The sequence below is a fragment of the Eretmochelys imbricata genome, chromosome 2 (assembly GCF_965152235.1).
Source record: "Eretmochelys imbricata isolate rEreImb1 chromosome 2, rEreImb1.hap1, whole genome shotgun sequence".
Taxonomy (NCBI): Eukaryota; Metazoa; Chordata; order Testudines; family Cheloniidae; genus Eretmochelys; species Eretmochelys imbricata.
Window position 1 is genome coordinate 40,825,754 of NC_135573.1, and position 18,249 is coordinate 40,844,002.

The following is an 18,249-nucleotide window of genomic DNA, read 5'->3' on the forward strand; positions in this document are numbered from 1 at the left end:
CTAGTCTTTCAAATAAGTCTATGGAAGTAGAGTGATCTTTTCCTCAAGCCACAACTCCTTTTCCTAGATCCTTAGGCTATTCTGTACAGAAAGAACAGGATTGCATAGGCTGGACAGCAAATTGTTTGAGAAAGTGCAGGCCAGATTCTCAATTGGAGTAAATTGGGTGTAGCGCCACTGACATTAATTGGGTGATGCTGATTTACATCATCTGAGGATCTGGCTCCATGAAATCCAACTTTTTTAGGTTGCCTGGGACAGCAAAACCTACAAGCATGGTTGACAGAACATGCTTCTTCATTGCCAAGGAAGGTATCTGAAGAGCTTTTCACTAAGACTAACTACAATTTTTAGAAACCTGTAGATGTACACATTTCCTGATAGAATTTGACACTAGGAAAACGTAGATGTATTTTTTTGGTTGGAGAGCTTTTAACACCACTTCAAACTTGGCATTTATGTAGTACTCAATAAAGAAAAGCCTCCTCTGCAAACCTGGAAATAACTGGTCAAGAAGTAAAGTTCTAAATACTTGAAAACAGTACATGTGCAATATGCTACTTTCCTTGCCACTTTAAGCCTAGCTGCATTTAGTGTGCATATATCCAAATATCCACAAATAGGTATTTAACTTCCTGATTTTCCCTGTATCCTGGCCCTTTCCCTCATCTTTTTTTTTTTTAATCTTTGTAGTCATTGGATGGATGACAGACAAGAAATGTGAATGCTAATTCAGCAAATACGTACATTAGTAGGGTTCCAGACTCTAATGTTCTGAAACAATGAGATATATTTGTTTGCCTGACAATAAGGGGATAGCATAGTGCATGACGCGATGAAAATTGGATGAACATGTTTGCATTTGCTTTAAATGTGATCATTATCAGAAAACACAGCCTGTCACTTTTAATACTCTTAACAAGTGCAAAAGGAAAGTAATGAATGCAGGTGCCCACATGGAGTTCTTATGTAACTGTCTATTAATTCTGGTGGGGAAAATATTCAAAAACATTAACCTCATTCTTCTTGCGTATTTTTCCTTTATCAAAATAAGTCCAACAGCTTTTATAAGATGCTCTAAAAATCAGGCTGGTCACACTGGTAAAATAAAGATCATGGACCATATTTTTTAAAGAGCAGTTTCCATTTCTGAATGCAGAATCCTACCATTTGGGGCTAATTATAACTTCAGGCATAGCCCTGAGCAAGGAGTAGTGTATAAACGGAACAACCCCAGAAGTAGCCCTAGGAGATATTATGACTCAGAGATACACCTCTGAATCACAATGCCTCCCTACTTCAACCTTGCGCCCTGGGTCCTATACCAGATGTAAAACATTATACCTTCTCCTCACACTGGTTCTGCCACCCTGACAAGAAAATCAGCAGGCACATAGCCCCATTTACTCTGTGTGCCTGGACCCAAAGTCTGAATAAATCATGGTAGAGTGGCATTTGGATGTTGGTGTTAAATCCCAGCAGTGGTTCCAGAACAGGTTTTCCAAGTCCCATTTGCAAGTTCCTCCCTCAGCTCAAGGTGACTTGTGCACCACACAGTCTGCCAATCTACCTTCAGGTGAAAGCCAAGGTGGTAGTTACTATCTCCAATGCCCTGAATAGCCTGGCCCAATTTACCTGTGTGATCACCTCTTCCTCGCTGACCCATTGCTATTGGTCCAGTTTTCATGAGAACCCAGTTCACACAGAAATTTACAGAATGGTACATCTCTGATAACATATAGAACATATATATCATTTATATCAAGTATTTGTCACTACAGGTTTACAGTGTTCAATGTAATTCTTTTCTTTCTTCACTAGAGGGAGTTCTTTTCCATTTTTATTATTTTCTCTCTCAGTTGACCATATGCTACCTGTGACAGCACATATAACACTATTTCCATTGTATATGCCTCACATTACTGTTGTGGAATTACGTCATTATTAGGGCTCCGTGTCTGTCACTGAGGTCGTGGAAGTCACGGATTCCATGACTTTCTGCAATCTCCATTACTTCTGCAGCGGCCAGTGTGGCTGACCCCAAGGCCACCCAAGCTGCTTGTTCCAGGACCAGCTGCTCAGGAGGCCCCGGAGACAGCCACACCAGCCACTGCTTGGGCGGGCCCCCAGCAGCAGTCCCTGGGCAGCTGGCCAGAGCAGCCGTGGTCCACTGGCCCCTGACAGCTGGTGCCACTGGCCCAGGGCACCCACCCCTGCGCTCCCCCGGCAAGATTTAGTCATCGCTATTTTTAGTATAAGTCATGGACAGGTCACAGGCCATGAATTTTTGTTTATTCCCCATGACCTGTCCATGACTTTTACTAAAAATACCCATGACTAAATCGTAGCCTTAGTCATTATTACTTTTTAGGAAATATATACGGAGTACCATCTTTACCGTGATTTTCCTATATCACTTTATCATTATTAAAGTAGCATTTAGAAGCTCTGACCAAGATTCGGGGACCATTGTGCAAGATGCTGTACATAACCATTATAGAGAGGGAATAGTAAAAAAACAAACCCATTATTTAGAAGATCTTAATAGAGAAGACAAACGAAAGATGGGAGAAAAGAAACATCATTCCCTTTTACAGATGGGGAGCTGAGGCACTGAGAGTAATACAAGTTTAGATACTCATCCAACTACAATGAACTTCTACTCTTAGATTTCTCAATAAAGTGACATTGCTGTTCAATAAAAGCCTGTGATATCACACATTTTATCCACAGAATCTTCCCCCTCCCCGCTCATCACTCTATCCCCTATTTTAACCCAAAAAGATATATTTCAATTTAAAAAAAAATAAAGGTTATCCTCCCAGTGCATGACTGCACCATACCTACATGAAACTCTTGATTAACATTTCATTAAGATTAGGTAGCAATCATGCAAACATATAGCACATATGATACAGTTCCTTATTATAGTGTATTGCCTACTTTAGATATAAAAATAAAACATATATCCTATTGGTCAAGTAATATTAAATATTAAGACTCCCTTTGGACCCTCCAAATGCATCCCCCATCCCTGTTATAGGTAACTTAGAAATATGTTGACTCTGATATGGCGCCAAATTCAGCTCTTCCTTGACTGGGTTCAACTACCACTGACTTCATGGGGAATTGTGCCCATTTCCACAAACAAAGGCTAAACTTAGCCTCTCTTTTGCACTATAACAAATGAAACTATGATGAGAAAAAATATCAGATACAAAAATGTCAAAATGGGTGAGGAAACTGCTACATATGTATACATAATAAGACTGTAACTAAGGAACATTTATATGGAACTTTTATCTGAATGTATCCCAAAATGCTTCACAGATTGTAAAGATGAAATAGTTCTCCAGGATGATTTTGAGGCAGAGCAATACTCCATTAAATATTCTAAAGTTTCTGGCTGTCTGACTCTTCTCACAGGGCTCCCCAACCACTGATTTGTTAATGTAGCAGCTCTGACTAGTGCTTTCCTTCCCCATATGATTAGTAAAAGTGCATCAACATTTTTAACCACAGAAAAGTAGAAAGGCCTCCAGGTCATCCCTATCTTGATTGAGATCTGGATCAAATTCACTCTCTTCTCGTGGAACATTTTCTTTCCCCCTCCCTGTAGTACTCATTTCCCACTGCTTAATTCTGAGGACGCTTCAGTGCTAGTGCCTATCTACTAACTGTTTGCCACTGGACCCACAGAATCATAGAAACGTAGGGGTGGAATGGACCTTGACAAGTCATCAAATCCAGCCTCTGGCGCTGTGGCAGGACTCAGTAAACCTAGACCATCCCTGACAGGTGGTGTCCAACTTGTTTTTAAAAGCTTCCAATGATCAGGACTCCACAACCCCCTTAAAAGCCTATTCCAGAGCTTAACTACCCCTATAGGTTAGATATTAGGAAAGGCTTTCTAACTAAAAAGAAAAGGAGTACTTGTGGCACCTTAGAGACTAACCAATTTATTTGAGCATGAGCTTTCGTGCGCTACAGCTCACTTCATCGGATGCATACTGTGGAAACTGCAGAAGACGTTATATACACAGAGACCATGAAACAATACCCCCTCCCACCCCACTCTCCTTCTGGTAATAGCTTATCTAAAGTGATCACTCTCCTTACAACGTGTATGATAACCAAGTTGGGCCATTTCCAGCACAAATCCAGGTTTTCTCACCCTTTGCCCCCCCACCCCCCCAACTCACTCTCCTGCTGGTAATAGCTCATCCAAAGTGACCACTCTCCCTACAATGTGCATGAAAATCAAGGTGGGCCATTTCCAGCATAAATCCAAGTTTAACCAGAACGTCGGGGGGGTGAGGGGGTAGGAAACAACAAGGGGAAATAGGCTACCTTGCATAATGACTTAGCCACTCCCAGTCTCTATTCAAGCCTAAGTTAATTATATCCAATTTGCAAATGAATTCCAATTCAGCAGTTTCTCGCTGGAGTCTGGATTTGAAGTTTTTTTGTTTTAAGATAGCGACCTTCATGTCTGTAATTGCGTGACCAGAGAGATTGAAGTGTTCTCCGACTGGTTTATGAATGTTATAATTCTTGACATCTGATTTGTGTCCATTTATTCTTTTACGTAGAGACTGTCCATTGTAAAAAACCTGGATTTGTGCTGGAAATGGCCCACCTTGATTTTCATACACATTGTAAGGAGAGCGGTCACTTTAGATAAGCTATTACCAGTAGGAGAGTGGGGTGGGAGGAGGTATTGTTTCATGGTCTCTGTGTATATAATGTCTTCTGCAGTTTCCACAGTACGCATCCAATGAAATGAGCTGTAGCTCACGAAAGCTTATGCTCAAATAAATTGGTTAGTCTCTAAGGTGCCACAAGTACTCCTTTTCTTTTTGCAAATACAGACTAACACGGCTGTTACTCTGAAACCTTTCTAACTAAGTCACCCTTGCTGCAGATTCAGCCCATTACTTCTTGTCCTACCTTCAGTGGACCTGGAGAACAATTGATCACCGTCCTCTTTATAGAAGCCTGTAACATATTGGAAGCCTATCAGATCCCCCTCAGTCTTCTTTTCACAAGACTAAAAATGTTCAGTTAGTTTTCTTCATAGGTGAGGTTTTAAACCTTTTATTATTTGTGTTACTCTCCTCTGGACTCTTTTCAATTTGACATCTTTCCTAAGTTATGATGCCCAGAATTGGACACTGTACTTCAACTGGGGACTCACTAGAGCAGAGTAGAGTAGGACAATTACTTCCTGTCTTACACACAATACTCCTATTAATACACCCCAAAATCACATTAGCCTTTTTTGTAGCTGCACCACATTGTTGAGTCAAATGCAGTTTTTAGTCCACTATAACCCCTAGATACTTTTCAGCAGTACGACCAAGATAGTTATTCCCCATTTTTTAGCTGAGCATTTAATTTTTCCCTCCTAAATGAAGTACTTTGCATTTGTCTTTATTGAATTTCACCTTGTTGATTTCATGTCAATTCTCCAATTTTTAAGGTCATTTTGAATTTTAAACCTGTCCTCCAAAGTGCTTGAGGCCTACCAAACCCAGGACTGTATTATCTTACCCAGAGAAGCTCTGTGGGGCCAAAGCCTTCTCTTACCTATACCTCTGCCCTCAGCTGAGATGCACCTTTTCCTGGCCACCAAATCTCAACTTCCTCTATTGTGTGGACCCCAGATTTTCAAGAGAGGCCTTCATAGGGTACAAAAGGACAGTGTCTGGTCGGCAGAGACCTGCAGGGGCAGTTAAGCTCCCACTTTTACACAGTAGAGGGATTTTAGTGTTTTTGGGGCCTTCTACAACCTTAAAGTTGCCCTGGTTTAAAAGCTGTTTATATTAGCTTTCTAAAAAAGGGAAGGCTGTAGGGCACTATATATTGTGACTAATGAATTAAGCTTTAACGCTCCTTGGAGTATGGCCAGTATTGTTATTTTCTTCCTATTAAACAGATGGGGAAAATACAGCATGGAGAGAAGTAGTGATTTACCCAAAGTCACAGGATAGGTGACTAGCAGACCTATAACATAATCTAAGAGCCCTGACTCCTGATTCCCCTATTTTTCATAAAATGTTAGCTGGAAAACGTCTCTTTCTTAATTTCATTGCACATGCATTAATGGTCTCTGCAATGTGCTCACTGCTTGCATAAATTAACATAACTGTCTTTATGAATTTGAGGCCCTGATCCTGCAAACACAGGTGTTTAACTTAAACATGCAAAAAGTTCCACTGAAGTCATGTGGGACTACTTGTTTGCTTAAAGTTAAGCACAAAATGTTTGCAGGATTGTCTGGATTAGGAAAAGTGTTCAAGGTTAGGCTGGGTTTAGGACTTGTTAACACTAGAAGGTTTGGCCATTTTAAGAATACCATCACAGTTAAAAGTGGCACCAAAAACCCAGTGTGGTGCAGTTGTACCATTATAAAGTACTTGTACCACTCAATAATAAATAGCTTATTCTGATTTGGGAAGTGGACAGGTCCCACTTCTGGGAAGTGAGGTTGTGGTATGCATGGTTGTGGGGCACCTCACCACTACCTGCCCTAAATGTGATGCAATCTTGTCTGTGCCCACTGTGGACCAACAGTCTCTGGCAGCACAAGCATGGCCTTTCAGGCCTCACTCTCCCTGAACAGGTAGCTGTAGGCATACACCAACCCCCAAGTCCTCAGACTGGTCCCAGCAGCGTCCAGCCACTTATCCACTGAACACACTCAGAAATACCAGGCCTGCTTTTCCCAAAGGAAAAGCTTGCAAGATTCAATTCCCGATCACCTCTCTGCTTAACACCACAGCACTCAGATTGTATTTATAGTGAAAACAAGAATAAGCTTATCAAAGAACAGAGATTCAAGGGATAGTAAGCACATTGAAAACAAAGGGTTACACGTAAAACAAAATCATAACTTGCTTTCTAGAGACTAAACTTAACAGGTTAGCCTCCAGTCTAAAGAAGTTTCTCGCCCAAAGTTCTCACCATTATTTTCAACCAAACCTGACTGAGACCCCTCTTTCATGAAGTAAGCTCACTGTCCTTTTACTTCCTCATTGAAGAGTTCTTGGGTGTCTTCTTTATCCCCCACATATAGCAGAGCAAATATTTGATGTGCACTTCAAGATACGGTTCTCCTCCCCTTCCGTGATTCTTCTCTTACTGGTAGTTTTTTTCTTCAAAACTCTCAAAATCCTTCATTAACATTCAGTACAGACTAGTAATAGGGGACCCTTTGTGAACTATACAATACTTATTTTACATGTGAACAGTCAGCTAGATAAATATTTCTTGTCTGACAGGAAACCTTCACTTTGTCAGTCCTTAGACACAGACTTTATAATAGTGTATATACGTAACTCCTGATACAACATCTGTACATGTGTTTCACAATAATGTAGATGACCAATCTGACACTGGCTTTTATTTGGGAACTCACATGACATTCTTTGGTGAATTAGAATACACGCACCAGACTCAGGAAATTGCTGTAACTTCTATGCCCCTCCGCTGTACCCCCTGCCAGCTGACACCAGGAGATTCCTGGGTCATAGGGAGGTTGAGTTGGAGAGAGCCCACACTGCACAGCTTCCTGCTCCGGCCTGTTAGCTCTTGCTAATGTCATGTAAGGCGCAGCCACATGCAGGCAGGTCCCTCTCCCCTGGATGCCCCCTTCTCCAATCTGGGATGAAGCAAGCCAAATAAAGTGATCTAGCAGGCTGGAGGTAGTCCCCTGGGTTGCCAGTTGCTCATCCCCATTTTAACTGGTTTCTGTAAACAGGGATTTTACACAAAACTGTGCTTGAGAAATTGTTTAAACCATTTTCTAGAACAAAGGAAACTGTGATCACAGGATCCAGGGGAGAAGGGAATGGCAGTGCAAAAATCATCACTAAAGAGCAAGAAACAAAGACAAAAAACAGACAGTTAAAGGGGAGTAGAAATTTCCCTTCTTCATCCCTCTGATGTTGAGAGGGCCTTCCAACTAGGAAACTCTAATGAACTGTTTCAAAGTAGTGGTTCTGTTGTGTGGTTGCACTAACCCAGGAACCTATCCTTGCAACGAAGCCCGTTGCCAACTGTGTCCACATATCTATTCAGGGGACACCATCATAGGGCCTAATCACATCAGCCACACTAACAGAGGCTCGTTCACCTGCACATCTACCAATGTGATAGATGCCATCATGTGCCAGCAATGCCCCTCTGCCATGTACATTGGTCAAACTGGACAGCCTCTACATAAAAGAATAAATGGACACAAATCAGAAGTCAAGAATTATAACATTCAAAAACCAGTCGGAGAACACTTCAATCTCTTTGGTCACTCGATTACAGACCTAAAAGTTGCAATTCTTCAACAAAATGGTTCAGAAACAGACTCCAATAAGAGACAGCTGAATTGGAATTAATTTGCAAACTGGATACATTTAACTTAGGCTTGAATAGAGACTGGGAGTGGATGGGTCATTACACAAAGTAAAACTATTTCCCCTTGTTTATTCCACCCCCCACTGTTCCTCAGAAGTTCTTGTCAACTGCCAGAAATAGCCCACCTTGATTATCACTACAAAAGGTTCTCCTCCCCTCCCTCCCTCCCTCCCCCCTGTTCTTCTGCTGGTAATAGCTCACCTTAAGTGACAGGTTTCAGAGTAGCAGCCCTGTTAGTCTGTATTCGCAAAAAGAAAAGGAGTACTTGTGGCACCTTAGAGACTAACCAATTTATTAGTCTCTAAGGTGCCACAAGTACTCCTTTTCTTTTTGCAAATACAGACTAACACGGCTGGTACTCTGAAACCTTAGAGACTAACAAATTTATTGGAGCATAAGCTTTCATGGGTTACAGCCCACTTCATTGGATGCATAGAATGGAACATATAGTAAGAAGATATATATAGATGCCAACGAGAAACTACTGAGCTTGAATTAATATGCAAACTAGATACCATTAACTTAGGTTTGAACAGAGACTGGGAGTCGCTGTGTCATTACACATATTGACTCTATTTCCCCATGTTAAGTATCCTCACACCTTCTTGTCAACTGTCTAAATGGGCCATATTGATTACCACTACAAAAGTTTTTTTTCCTCCTGCTGATAATAGCTCCTCTTAATTAATTAGCCTCTTACAGTTTGTATGGCAACTTCCACCTTCTTCATATATATATATATATATCTTCTTACTATAAATTCCATTATCTGCATCCAATGAAGCAGGCCGTAACCCATGAAAGCTTATGCTCTAATAAATCTGTTAGTCTCCAAGGTGCCACAAGTACTCCTTTTCTTTTTTCTAATGAGCTCGGCCCCTGCCTCTCTGGGCAATCACAGAACAATCCCAGGTCTGGGCTGAGCCAAGCCAAAGGACCAGGTGTCCACAAAATTACTCCCTCTTTTCCCCCCAGCCAGAGAACAAGCCCCTCACCCTGAGCTACTCTGCCCCACGGAGCCAGCCCCCTTACAGGGAGCCAGCCCTGAAGAAGAAGGGGAAGAAGAAGCTGAAGCTGTTGCTGCTGCCCCCAGCCCCCTTACAGAGCCCTTCCGCCCCAACAGGCCCCGCCTCCCAAACTACTCCCTCCCTTCTCCCAACCAGAAAACCCCGCCGCCTAGTGCCCTCTGGAGTCTGGCGCAGGCGTATTTCAACCCAGAAGGGGCGGAGTTAACTAACGCCTCGCGAGATTTCACGCCGGGCACCAAGGGGAGAATGCGCTGCATTGTGGGAGGTTCTTCCTTTCTTGTTGCCCGGCCATCTTGGAGGCGCGCCTCGGGTGAGCGGGGCTCCGCGGGGTTGGGCAGGGGCGCTGCGGGCCGGCCGGCCGGCCGGCAGGCACTCGGGGCTAACCCTTCCTCCTTGTGTTTCAGCAACCGCCGGACCCGACACGAGGCAGCAACATGGTGGCTGCGAAGAAAACGGTGAGTGAGCGGGGCGGGCCTGGCGCTCACGTGGCGGCGGCAGGATGCTGCGGAGCGGCCCCGGGGCAGCTGCCTGGGGAGTGGTCTCCGGGCTGTCCCGGGGGTAGGGGCTTGGGGGAGGGACCCAAATGAATAAGGGGAGCGGAGCAGGGTGCCCCAAGTCGCTGTGGGAGGCCTCCCCCTGGGCTCCTTCAGCTCGCAGGAGGCGCTGGCGCAGGGCGGTATCGTCCCCTTAGCTGTGTTGGGCTGCCCCTCACCTCGCTCTCCCCTGTGTCTTCCGAGCCCGGGTCGCCTCACGCCCGGCTCTCGCTGTCCGCCCGAGGTTCCCTGGCGTGTCGATCTCCTCCCCCGGGGGCTTTGCTAGCTCTGTGCGGTCGGGATGGGTTATGGCCTCTTTATTTTAGAACAAAGCGTGGGTGAGGGTCAGTGCATTTCGGCGTCTGTTCTCGTATCTTGCTCTACCTTGTGATGAGCATTGCCTTTATTTTTGTACGCTCGAAAGTTCGGGAGTCATGCTGTAAGATGTCCTCTGTAATTACAAAATTCGCTACCTGGTTGCAATATGCATTACAGAAAAGCATTACAGAAAAATCACTTCAGCGCCCTGTTGATAGTGATCACTGTCCTAGTTATATTGCATGAAATGTATGTACGCAGGACAGGGTCTAATGGTCAGACTGCAATTTAAAATGGGGTAACTTGATGCTTCTTTCTAAACCTGGCTTAGCCTTGGTAAATTGAAAAAGGACCTTTAAATGTAGGATCCCACAAATATACTGACACTGAAAAGGGTAGGGTCAGGTTGGAAGTTCAGAACAATACAACATAATTTGTATAGTAGCTTTAAAAATTGTCAGTTAATTTCTCTTTGCATTTAAGAGGTATAAATAAGGGGACTACCTTGAAGTCTGAGGAATGTTGTCATATGATATACAAATTTCTTGTTTTGTTATTGATAAGCTCTTTCTTAACTTCTTGGATATTTAGATATGAGCTACTTCATCTTTTGAACTGTAAATAGTAAAAAGCTTAGTGAACCAAAAGACCTGTTCAGTTAAAGCTCTTTAAAATTGTTCATTCTCTGTGTTAATCTGCATTATTCCATGTATTTTAACTCTGTTACAGAAAAAGTCGCTAGAGTCCATAAACTCAAGGCTTCAACTGGTTATGAAAAGTGGTAAATATGTGCTTGGGTACAAACAGACTCTGAAAATGATTCGGCAGGGCAAAGCCAAGTTGGTCATCCTAGCCAACAACTGTCCTGCTTTGAGGTAGGTACTGTTCTGTTGGAAATTGGACTTCCTGAAAACTGCTTTTAGAAAGAGAGATACTTTATCCACATCTGCTTTATGCTGTGCACAGTGTGAACAGTTTTTAGTACAGTGCACTGAACTGTCCTGTTCTAGTTCTACAATGTTATATTTGCTGCAAAATGATGCTGGATCTCTGGTGCAAGTTGCTTGTGCAAACAATGCAGGACTGAGCCTGTAAAGTGCTTTTAAATTATGCTGCCCAGCTTCTGTACAGCAAAGGAAGCTTATATTAAAGAAAAACTTTCTACACCTGTTATGATTCAAATAATAAGGGTGTAGCAAAGTGGCTGTTATGCAGGTGGAGAAGGAATCCTAAATGGCTTCTGTGCCTCTTCCTCTCCCCTCCCTATTTTGAAACCTCATGCTGTGGGCTGGATCCTGTCTGTCATCAAATAGGGATTTGGTGGCTTTGAAAATAACTTTTTATGAGGAGTTTCAAGATGCAGAAAAGGGATCCAGACCCTGTAGTGGCTGGAGCTATTCGGGTTGCGGGAGGGGGACAGGTTGATGTGAATCTGCATGTAATTTGGATTGCTGGAGGGGACCAGTGGTGGTTGACAAGACCTGCAGCTCATAGAGGCCAAGTGGAAAAGGGGCAAGCTAGGAATGTGAAAGAACTGGACACAATTCACTTTAATGCCTCTGTCACTACCAGAAGCCCAGGTTTCTGGTTCTGTCTGCTTAGCATCTGGCCACCTGCCTTCCCCAGCCCTCATCAGTAAGGCTACATTTTAGTCATGGGCATTTTTAGTAAAAGTCATGGATAAGTCACGGGGAGTAAACAAAAATTCACATCTTCTGACCTGTCCGTGAGTTGTACTATATACCCCTGACCGGAGGAGAGTGACCTGGGGCTCTCTGGGGGGAGCAGCCCGTGACTACTGCTGGTGAGGGGTGGGGCTGGCAGGCTCCCTACCTGGTTCTGTGCAGCTCCCCAGAAGTGGCGATGTCCTTCCCTCAGCTCCTAAGTGGAGGTGTGGCCAGGCAACTCTGCTTCGCCCTGAGCACCAGCTCCGGAGTTCCCATTGGCTGGGAACCATGGCAGTGCCTGCAGGTGGATTAGGAGCTGGAGGAGGGACATGATGCTGTTTCTGTGGAGCCCCACCGAGGTAAGTGCTGCCCAGATTCCTCACCCCTCTTGTACACCAACCCCCAGTCCTGAGCCCCCTTCCACACCCAAACCCCTGCAGCTGCTGGGGGAGGGAGTGCGGTGGTGCGAAACTGCCCCTGCAGCGGCCAGGCCCTGGGCCAGTCGCTGCTGGGGCAGAAGTTAGAGGTCCTGGAAAGTCACGGAATCCATGATGTCTGTGACAAACTTGCAGCCTTACTCATCAGCTACAGGTTCCAGTGACCAACCCATCAACTAGTCCTGTTCACTCCCACTCCCTCTCAGCAGTCTACTTTTGCATCTCCTGTCAGTCCTTTTTCCCTGTACAAAGGAGCCTACCTGCTATTTGAGCAGCTCTTGAGGCCTTTCTTGGAAAAGACATCTGCACTAACCAGAGCTGCCAAACCCCGTTCCTGTCTGTCAGAATCAGACTCCTATATCCGAAAGCTGTGATTGGGAAGCCAGGCTCCCCTTGGGGGAAAGATGGTGACTGCCCCCCAACACACATCTCAAGTGGAAGAATAAAACTAACTTCACTGCTCAATAATCTAAAACTTTGGAAGTGTAGTTAGGATTCAAACTGGTCTAATAATGTCCCATTGAAGGATTCATTTGATGGGAATGAGTGAGTGTACCATTTTCTGATGCATAGTTCCTTAATTCTCAGAAAATCAGAGATTGAGTACTATGCTATGTTGGCAAAGACTGGTGTGCATCACTACAGCGGCAACAATATTGAATTGGGTACAGCATGTGGAAAATACTACAGAGTGTGCACGCTGGCTATCATTGATCCAGGTATGTGTTCTAGCATCTTTTGCTTCTATACGACTCCATCACCACAAAACATTAACTGGATTTACCATTCTGTTTAATACCAGGATACAGGGCCTGGACAGGACTTCCATGACACAGAACATTAAAAACAAAAATACAGCATATTTTCTTTATTGGGCTTGCTTCACCTCAGCAAGATATTTTTCCCACCAGCAATGGGGATCTTTAGAATACTTTGGCCAGTTGATAAGGCTTGGAAATATGATCTCTAATTCAGTTTTTCTTATTGGACATCCAAGCTTGAAAGTGAACAGGATTGCTAAATGCTCTAACCTGGGCTTCTCAAATGGGGAGGTGGGACCCCTTCGGGGGGTCGTGAGCTGTCAGCCTCCAGCCCAAATGCTGCTTTGCCTCCAGCATTTATAATGTTAAATATATAAAAACGTGTTTTTAATTTACCGGGGGGTGGAGGGGTGGGGTTTCACTCAAAGGCTTGCTGTGTGAAAGGGATCACCAGTTAAAAAAAAGTTTGCGAACCCCTGCTCTAACCTTTCTCATTTTAAATGTTTGGCGTCAGCAGTGAACAAAGATAATTACCATTGGCTGGTGGTATCTCTGGGCCTAAAGGCTGACTGTTATAACCTCTAAGATGAACACTCTTAATTAAGCAATTTCTTGTCTGTATTAACCCCAAAGTATCTTTAAACAGTCTAATCCTGCTCTATTTTAGATGGTGCCTTGTTTAGTTGCTGGTTTGTCAGCCACTTTGAATGGCTGCTTAAAGATGGATTTCACTATATTTCTAGATGTATCTCTACTGAGTTGTCCTTGAGTGACCATTTGAATTTTCACTGTAGTTATATCTGCTTATTGTGTGTATGATATGAATACAGTATGATATTTTACACTCAAACTAATTCCAGCAAAATCTAATTTATAACCTGCTGCTTCATGTTTGACTTGTGAATAACTATTTTAATATAGTTACATGCAACACAGCTCTTAAGTCTGTATAGTACCTCTGCTTTTGAGTTGGTATTTCATATACTGCAAATATTGTCACTATCCTGTATTTCAATGATCAGGCTAGTCACTTGCTATATTAAAATTCTGCAATGTATCCTCAGGACTTGCTTGTTTCTCTAGTTCTGTGTTTTTAATGGCTAGTGATGTGTATTTAATTGTCATTTTGTGTTGTACATTAGTATAATTTATATAGAAACAGCTTTGACTTTTTTTTAAAAAGGAAAACATTTCTGAGATTAATAGAGACCATACTCAGAAGTATACTATCCTTCAAAACTATTTGTTGGTGCCAACACTTGAGTTTTTAATTTAATGTGATAGAATTTTCAAAAGCCAAGTTATAACAGATTTCTAAGTGGAAGATATTGGTCATTGTGGAATGGCAAACTTAAAATAGCTTCCAAATAGTTGTCCTGTATTTGTAAATGGATTTTGCTGTAGCCCTTTTCCTGAGATTTGAATATGGCTTATTTTTCCATTTACAGGCGATTCTGACATCATTAGAAGCATGCCAGAGCAGACCACTGAGAAGTAAAAGCTGGAGAGCTGTCATCCTTTCTATAATAAAACTGGTTACAGACTTGTTTTAAAAAAAACCTGTATTTTGTATTAATTTATACTGTTACTAGTTTCGGGCACAAGTGTGCAAATAGAGACTGATTACCATGACTGTGCCTCTTTTTCTGTTAGAAAAGTGTTCTACAAAAAACAGTCTAAAACTTTCCAAAGGCTTTGGATTTGAATAGGGCAAGTAGAATAAGAATCCCTGAAAATCCTAATAGTTTGCTTTATTTTGTGTGGTTAATTCAAGAGGAGTAGGACATAAAACAGCCTAAAAACTTAATCTTAATTTCATTTGATGTAAGTCTGAGGTAGGTAAGCAAAGGGAGTGGTTGAGAGAATTTTGTTTAAACATATATAGAAGGAAGAGGCTTATTTGAACTAAAATTAATTCTTTTTTTAAGATCCAGGAAAGAGATGAGACGAGTTTTTTTTTTTTCCATTCCCAGGGGAGTGTTGGAATTAATTATGTAGGGTATAATTTAACCATAAATCCTTCATTAAATCCAAAGACTGAATGGTATTTATAAAATTGCTCTAAATGTGCCTAAAAAGCCTAAACAAGCAATTTACTACATTTCAGGAGTAACAAAACATAAGCATTTGATCAAGATACTTACAAATGGTCTAGGGAGACATCTCTGGCTTTAGCCCTGTATTGGTCAGCTCCAACTTGGTCAGGTAGGTATTAGCAGTGAATCCTTGAAGAGTTTACTTTTTTTATATATGCTTTTAATAAACGTGATATTACCAATTATCAGACCTTACCTAAGGCCAGATGAAGGAGTTTCTCCTATAGCCTGTTTATTGCACCTGGTACCCAATTAAGAGGTTTTTTTTTTTTGCTTTAGCCCAAACCTTAATGAGAACACTGGTATTTTGAAGGGTCACTGCAAGTTTGACACAACTCTTCTTATGGTTTCATTCTTTTTGGTTTCATTTTTGGGTCTATTCATGCTAATATCCCTACTCAATTGAAAACCCTAGTTCACCCAAATCTAATGTGGGCCTATATTTCTAAAGGGAGAATTCATTTCAGTGTATTAAAATAGCGCTTATAAAATCTAAGCGACAGTGAGATATAGATTTTTTTTTTTTTAAGTGACTTGGCTGAGTGCCGAACTTGAGACATCATAAAGGGACTTCTTTTTTTAGAAAGTACTATGCATCCCATCTGCAGATCCTTTTTTTTAAAGGAGATTTATTCAGATCACTAGTTATGCTTGAAAATGTTGGTCTCTGCTTATGGACAGGGACCATCTTTCTCTGAAGCCCTGATCACTGGTGCTATTTTAATACAAATAAGGAGTATTTAGAAGTGAGAGGTCAGCTCTCTGCAGGCATCTAGTAAAAAGAATACACAATAACAATACAATTTCTCTCATAGGTGGTTTCAGCTTTTCAGCAATGTATCTTTAACAGAGCCATACAAAATACACTTTACTACAATTCTGTGTATTTCCCCTTTTGATGTATGCTGAATCAGTCATTGATTATTAATAAATCTGTTCTGAACTGTAAGAATCTTTGCAAGTGGCATCCATTACAGTCACAATAAAACCTGAAGGAAGTTACTTAGCTAAATCCTGTGATACTGGAAGAATTAACCCCATTGATCTTTGAATCTCTGTATTAGGATCCTCTTTAAGAGGAAGTTTTATTTTAAAAATGATTTTGAAAGTAAAATTTGCCTGTTTAAATTTGCATTATTTAAATTGGACACTACTTAGTGTGTATGCTAGGTGTCACTTAATCCATTACCTGTACTTAAACATTCTGAGATTTAAAGTTCTGGGAAGGTGGGGGAGATTGTGTTCCAGGATCCATCAGCCACCATATTTGTTCAATTATAGGCATATTTGCATTTTTTGTGCATCTATAAACAACTCCCATGAGCACATACTACTATCAAACAACAAACTCTTCATGTATGCTAGGAAGCACGTAAGATGAAACTGCACTCAGTTCCCAGTTCTAGAAAGGGGTGTGTGTGAGCTAAAGGTCAGATTTGAAACCTCTTACTTAACTAAAGCTCTAACAGAAACTCTAAGTTTTCTTTGACCAGTCTGAAAAACTAATGGATCTTTAGCAAAAACCAATATTAGACTGCAAACAATTCTGCATCCAACAGCACGATTACAGAATCCCATCACTCACTGCTTTGGTCTAGTTTCAGAGACTACTGTTGTAACGCGGTCATGTTTTTCTTTACCAGTTAGCATGTTACAAGGGGAGACTTGTTTTAAGAATTTGAGTCCAAAACAGTAAATGCTTTTGAAAATCTATTCATTCTCAAAAATGAATTCTACTTAATTAGATATAAAATAGTTTATACTGCTTTGTAAAGCTGTATACATTCATGCAAGATTTATGTAATTGTTGAGTACCAAAAAAAAAGTTCAGTCTTCAAGCATCTTTTTGGTACTTTCAGCTGCTGTAAGTTGTAAACACGTGCAAAATTTGGAGGTACCAGGAACTGAAAACCTCACTCTTGAGTCTGCGTGGTGGGATGTCACTTAACCCTACAAACTTACTACTGTAATGTTTGCATCCTCACAATGGATGAACTGCTCTTTAACAAGAATGTGCAGAAAAGGCTACTGCCTTTTTTGGAAAGAGCTAGGAAATTACTATTTTGACAAGCTGAAATCAAAAGGGAACATGTATACTGCTTGTCTGTACTTTACCTTCAGAGCATGAAAAAAGGAATATAAAACACTGTCCAAGGAGAGAGGATGGCAGCAAAAACTAAAGGATTGTGGGAGGGAAAGAAAACACCCTTCAGGTTTCTTGGGGATAGAGCTGGTTTTCATCTGTAAAAGTCTCATGTTCTCTTGAGAGAACACTTGCTGTCACAGTTGTGGCCTAAGACATGTAAGATTCACTTGTGACAAAAAGGTGCCAACAGGTGGTAGATTTTTTCAGAGACTGGAAGAGAGGGTGAAATTGCAGTTCAGGAAAGCTATTGCTCAGTTTAAATGTGGGGTTTTGTTGTGGTAAGAAACAAATTCAGTGTCACTTTGAAACTAATCACATTTTTTTGGTTTGACCACAACATTAAATAATTAATTTGCTTAGCTCTGCTGTTGAATTATCCAACAAGAGTAGTATTGTCTAGCCTGAGAGAATCTGCTTCAACGAAAACAGTACCTTCTATATGGCTCTCAAAGTGGAATATTTGAATGTAAGATCACCCTAGGACATTTCTCCCTGAAACATTTAGTGCCCCGTATTCTGCCCTTTAACTGGAGGAAATTTGCTTGTCTCCCACTGTAGACTAGATAGCGTGTGCACACAAGAAAAGACCCTTGACCTGAAGCGTTTACAGTGTGATAGAGTAGAATATAGACTGGGACCAAATAATTGTGAATTCTGTCCACTGACTAGAGTGAGAGGAGATTGTGGGTGTTCTGGATGTAGTAGGCAAATGGCAAACTGTTACTTGAATGCTGCTCAAACACCTGGAATACTGCAAGGAAACTAGTTTGAGTTAGTGCATACATTTGTGATGCAAGTAAAAACCTATTAAGCTAGACTACACATTCCCTCATGTCTAGTTTTCTATAGAT

General features: G+C 41.7%; 1 protein-coding gene and 1 non-coding gene across 2 annotated transcripts; both read left to right on the forward strand.

Moving 5' to 3' along the window:
- The first annotated feature begins 9,656 nt into the window (after nt 1-9,656).
- On the forward strand, nt 9,657-14,715 carry RPL30 (ribosomal protein L30). Its single transcript, XM_077809957.1, has 5 exons — nt 9,657-9,750; nt 9,845-9,895; nt 11,021-11,166; nt 12,984-13,114; nt 14,605-14,715. The coding sequence occupies exons 2-5, from the start codon at nt 9,875-9,877 to the stop codon at nt 14,652-14,654; spliced, it is 348 nt and encodes a 115-aa protein (XP_077666083.1). The 5' UTR covers nt 9,657-9,750; nt 9,845-9,874; the 3' UTR covers nt 14,655-14,715.
- On the forward strand, nt 14,141-14,268 carry LOC144261719 (small nucleolar RNA SNORA72). Its single transcript, XR_013345413.1, has one exon. It is a non-coding gene; the product is annotated as a small nucleolar RNA SNORA72 (small nucleolar RNA).
- Nucleotides 14,716-18,249: the final 3,534 nt, after the last annotated feature.

Excerpts from the sequence above, each read along its gene's own strand:
- RPL30 (XM_077809957.1), top strand. The coding sequence starts at position 9,875 with ATGGTGGCTGCGAAGAAAACG. Across the intron at positions 11,167-12,983 it reads AACAACTGTCCTGCTTTGAG|AAAATCAGAGATTGAGTACT; the intron begins GTAGGTACTGTT and ends CTTAATTCTCAG. Across the intron at positions 13,115-14,604 it reads GCTGGCTATCATTGATCCAG|GCGATTCTGACATCATTAGA; the intron begins GTATGTGTTCTA and ends TTCCATTTACAG.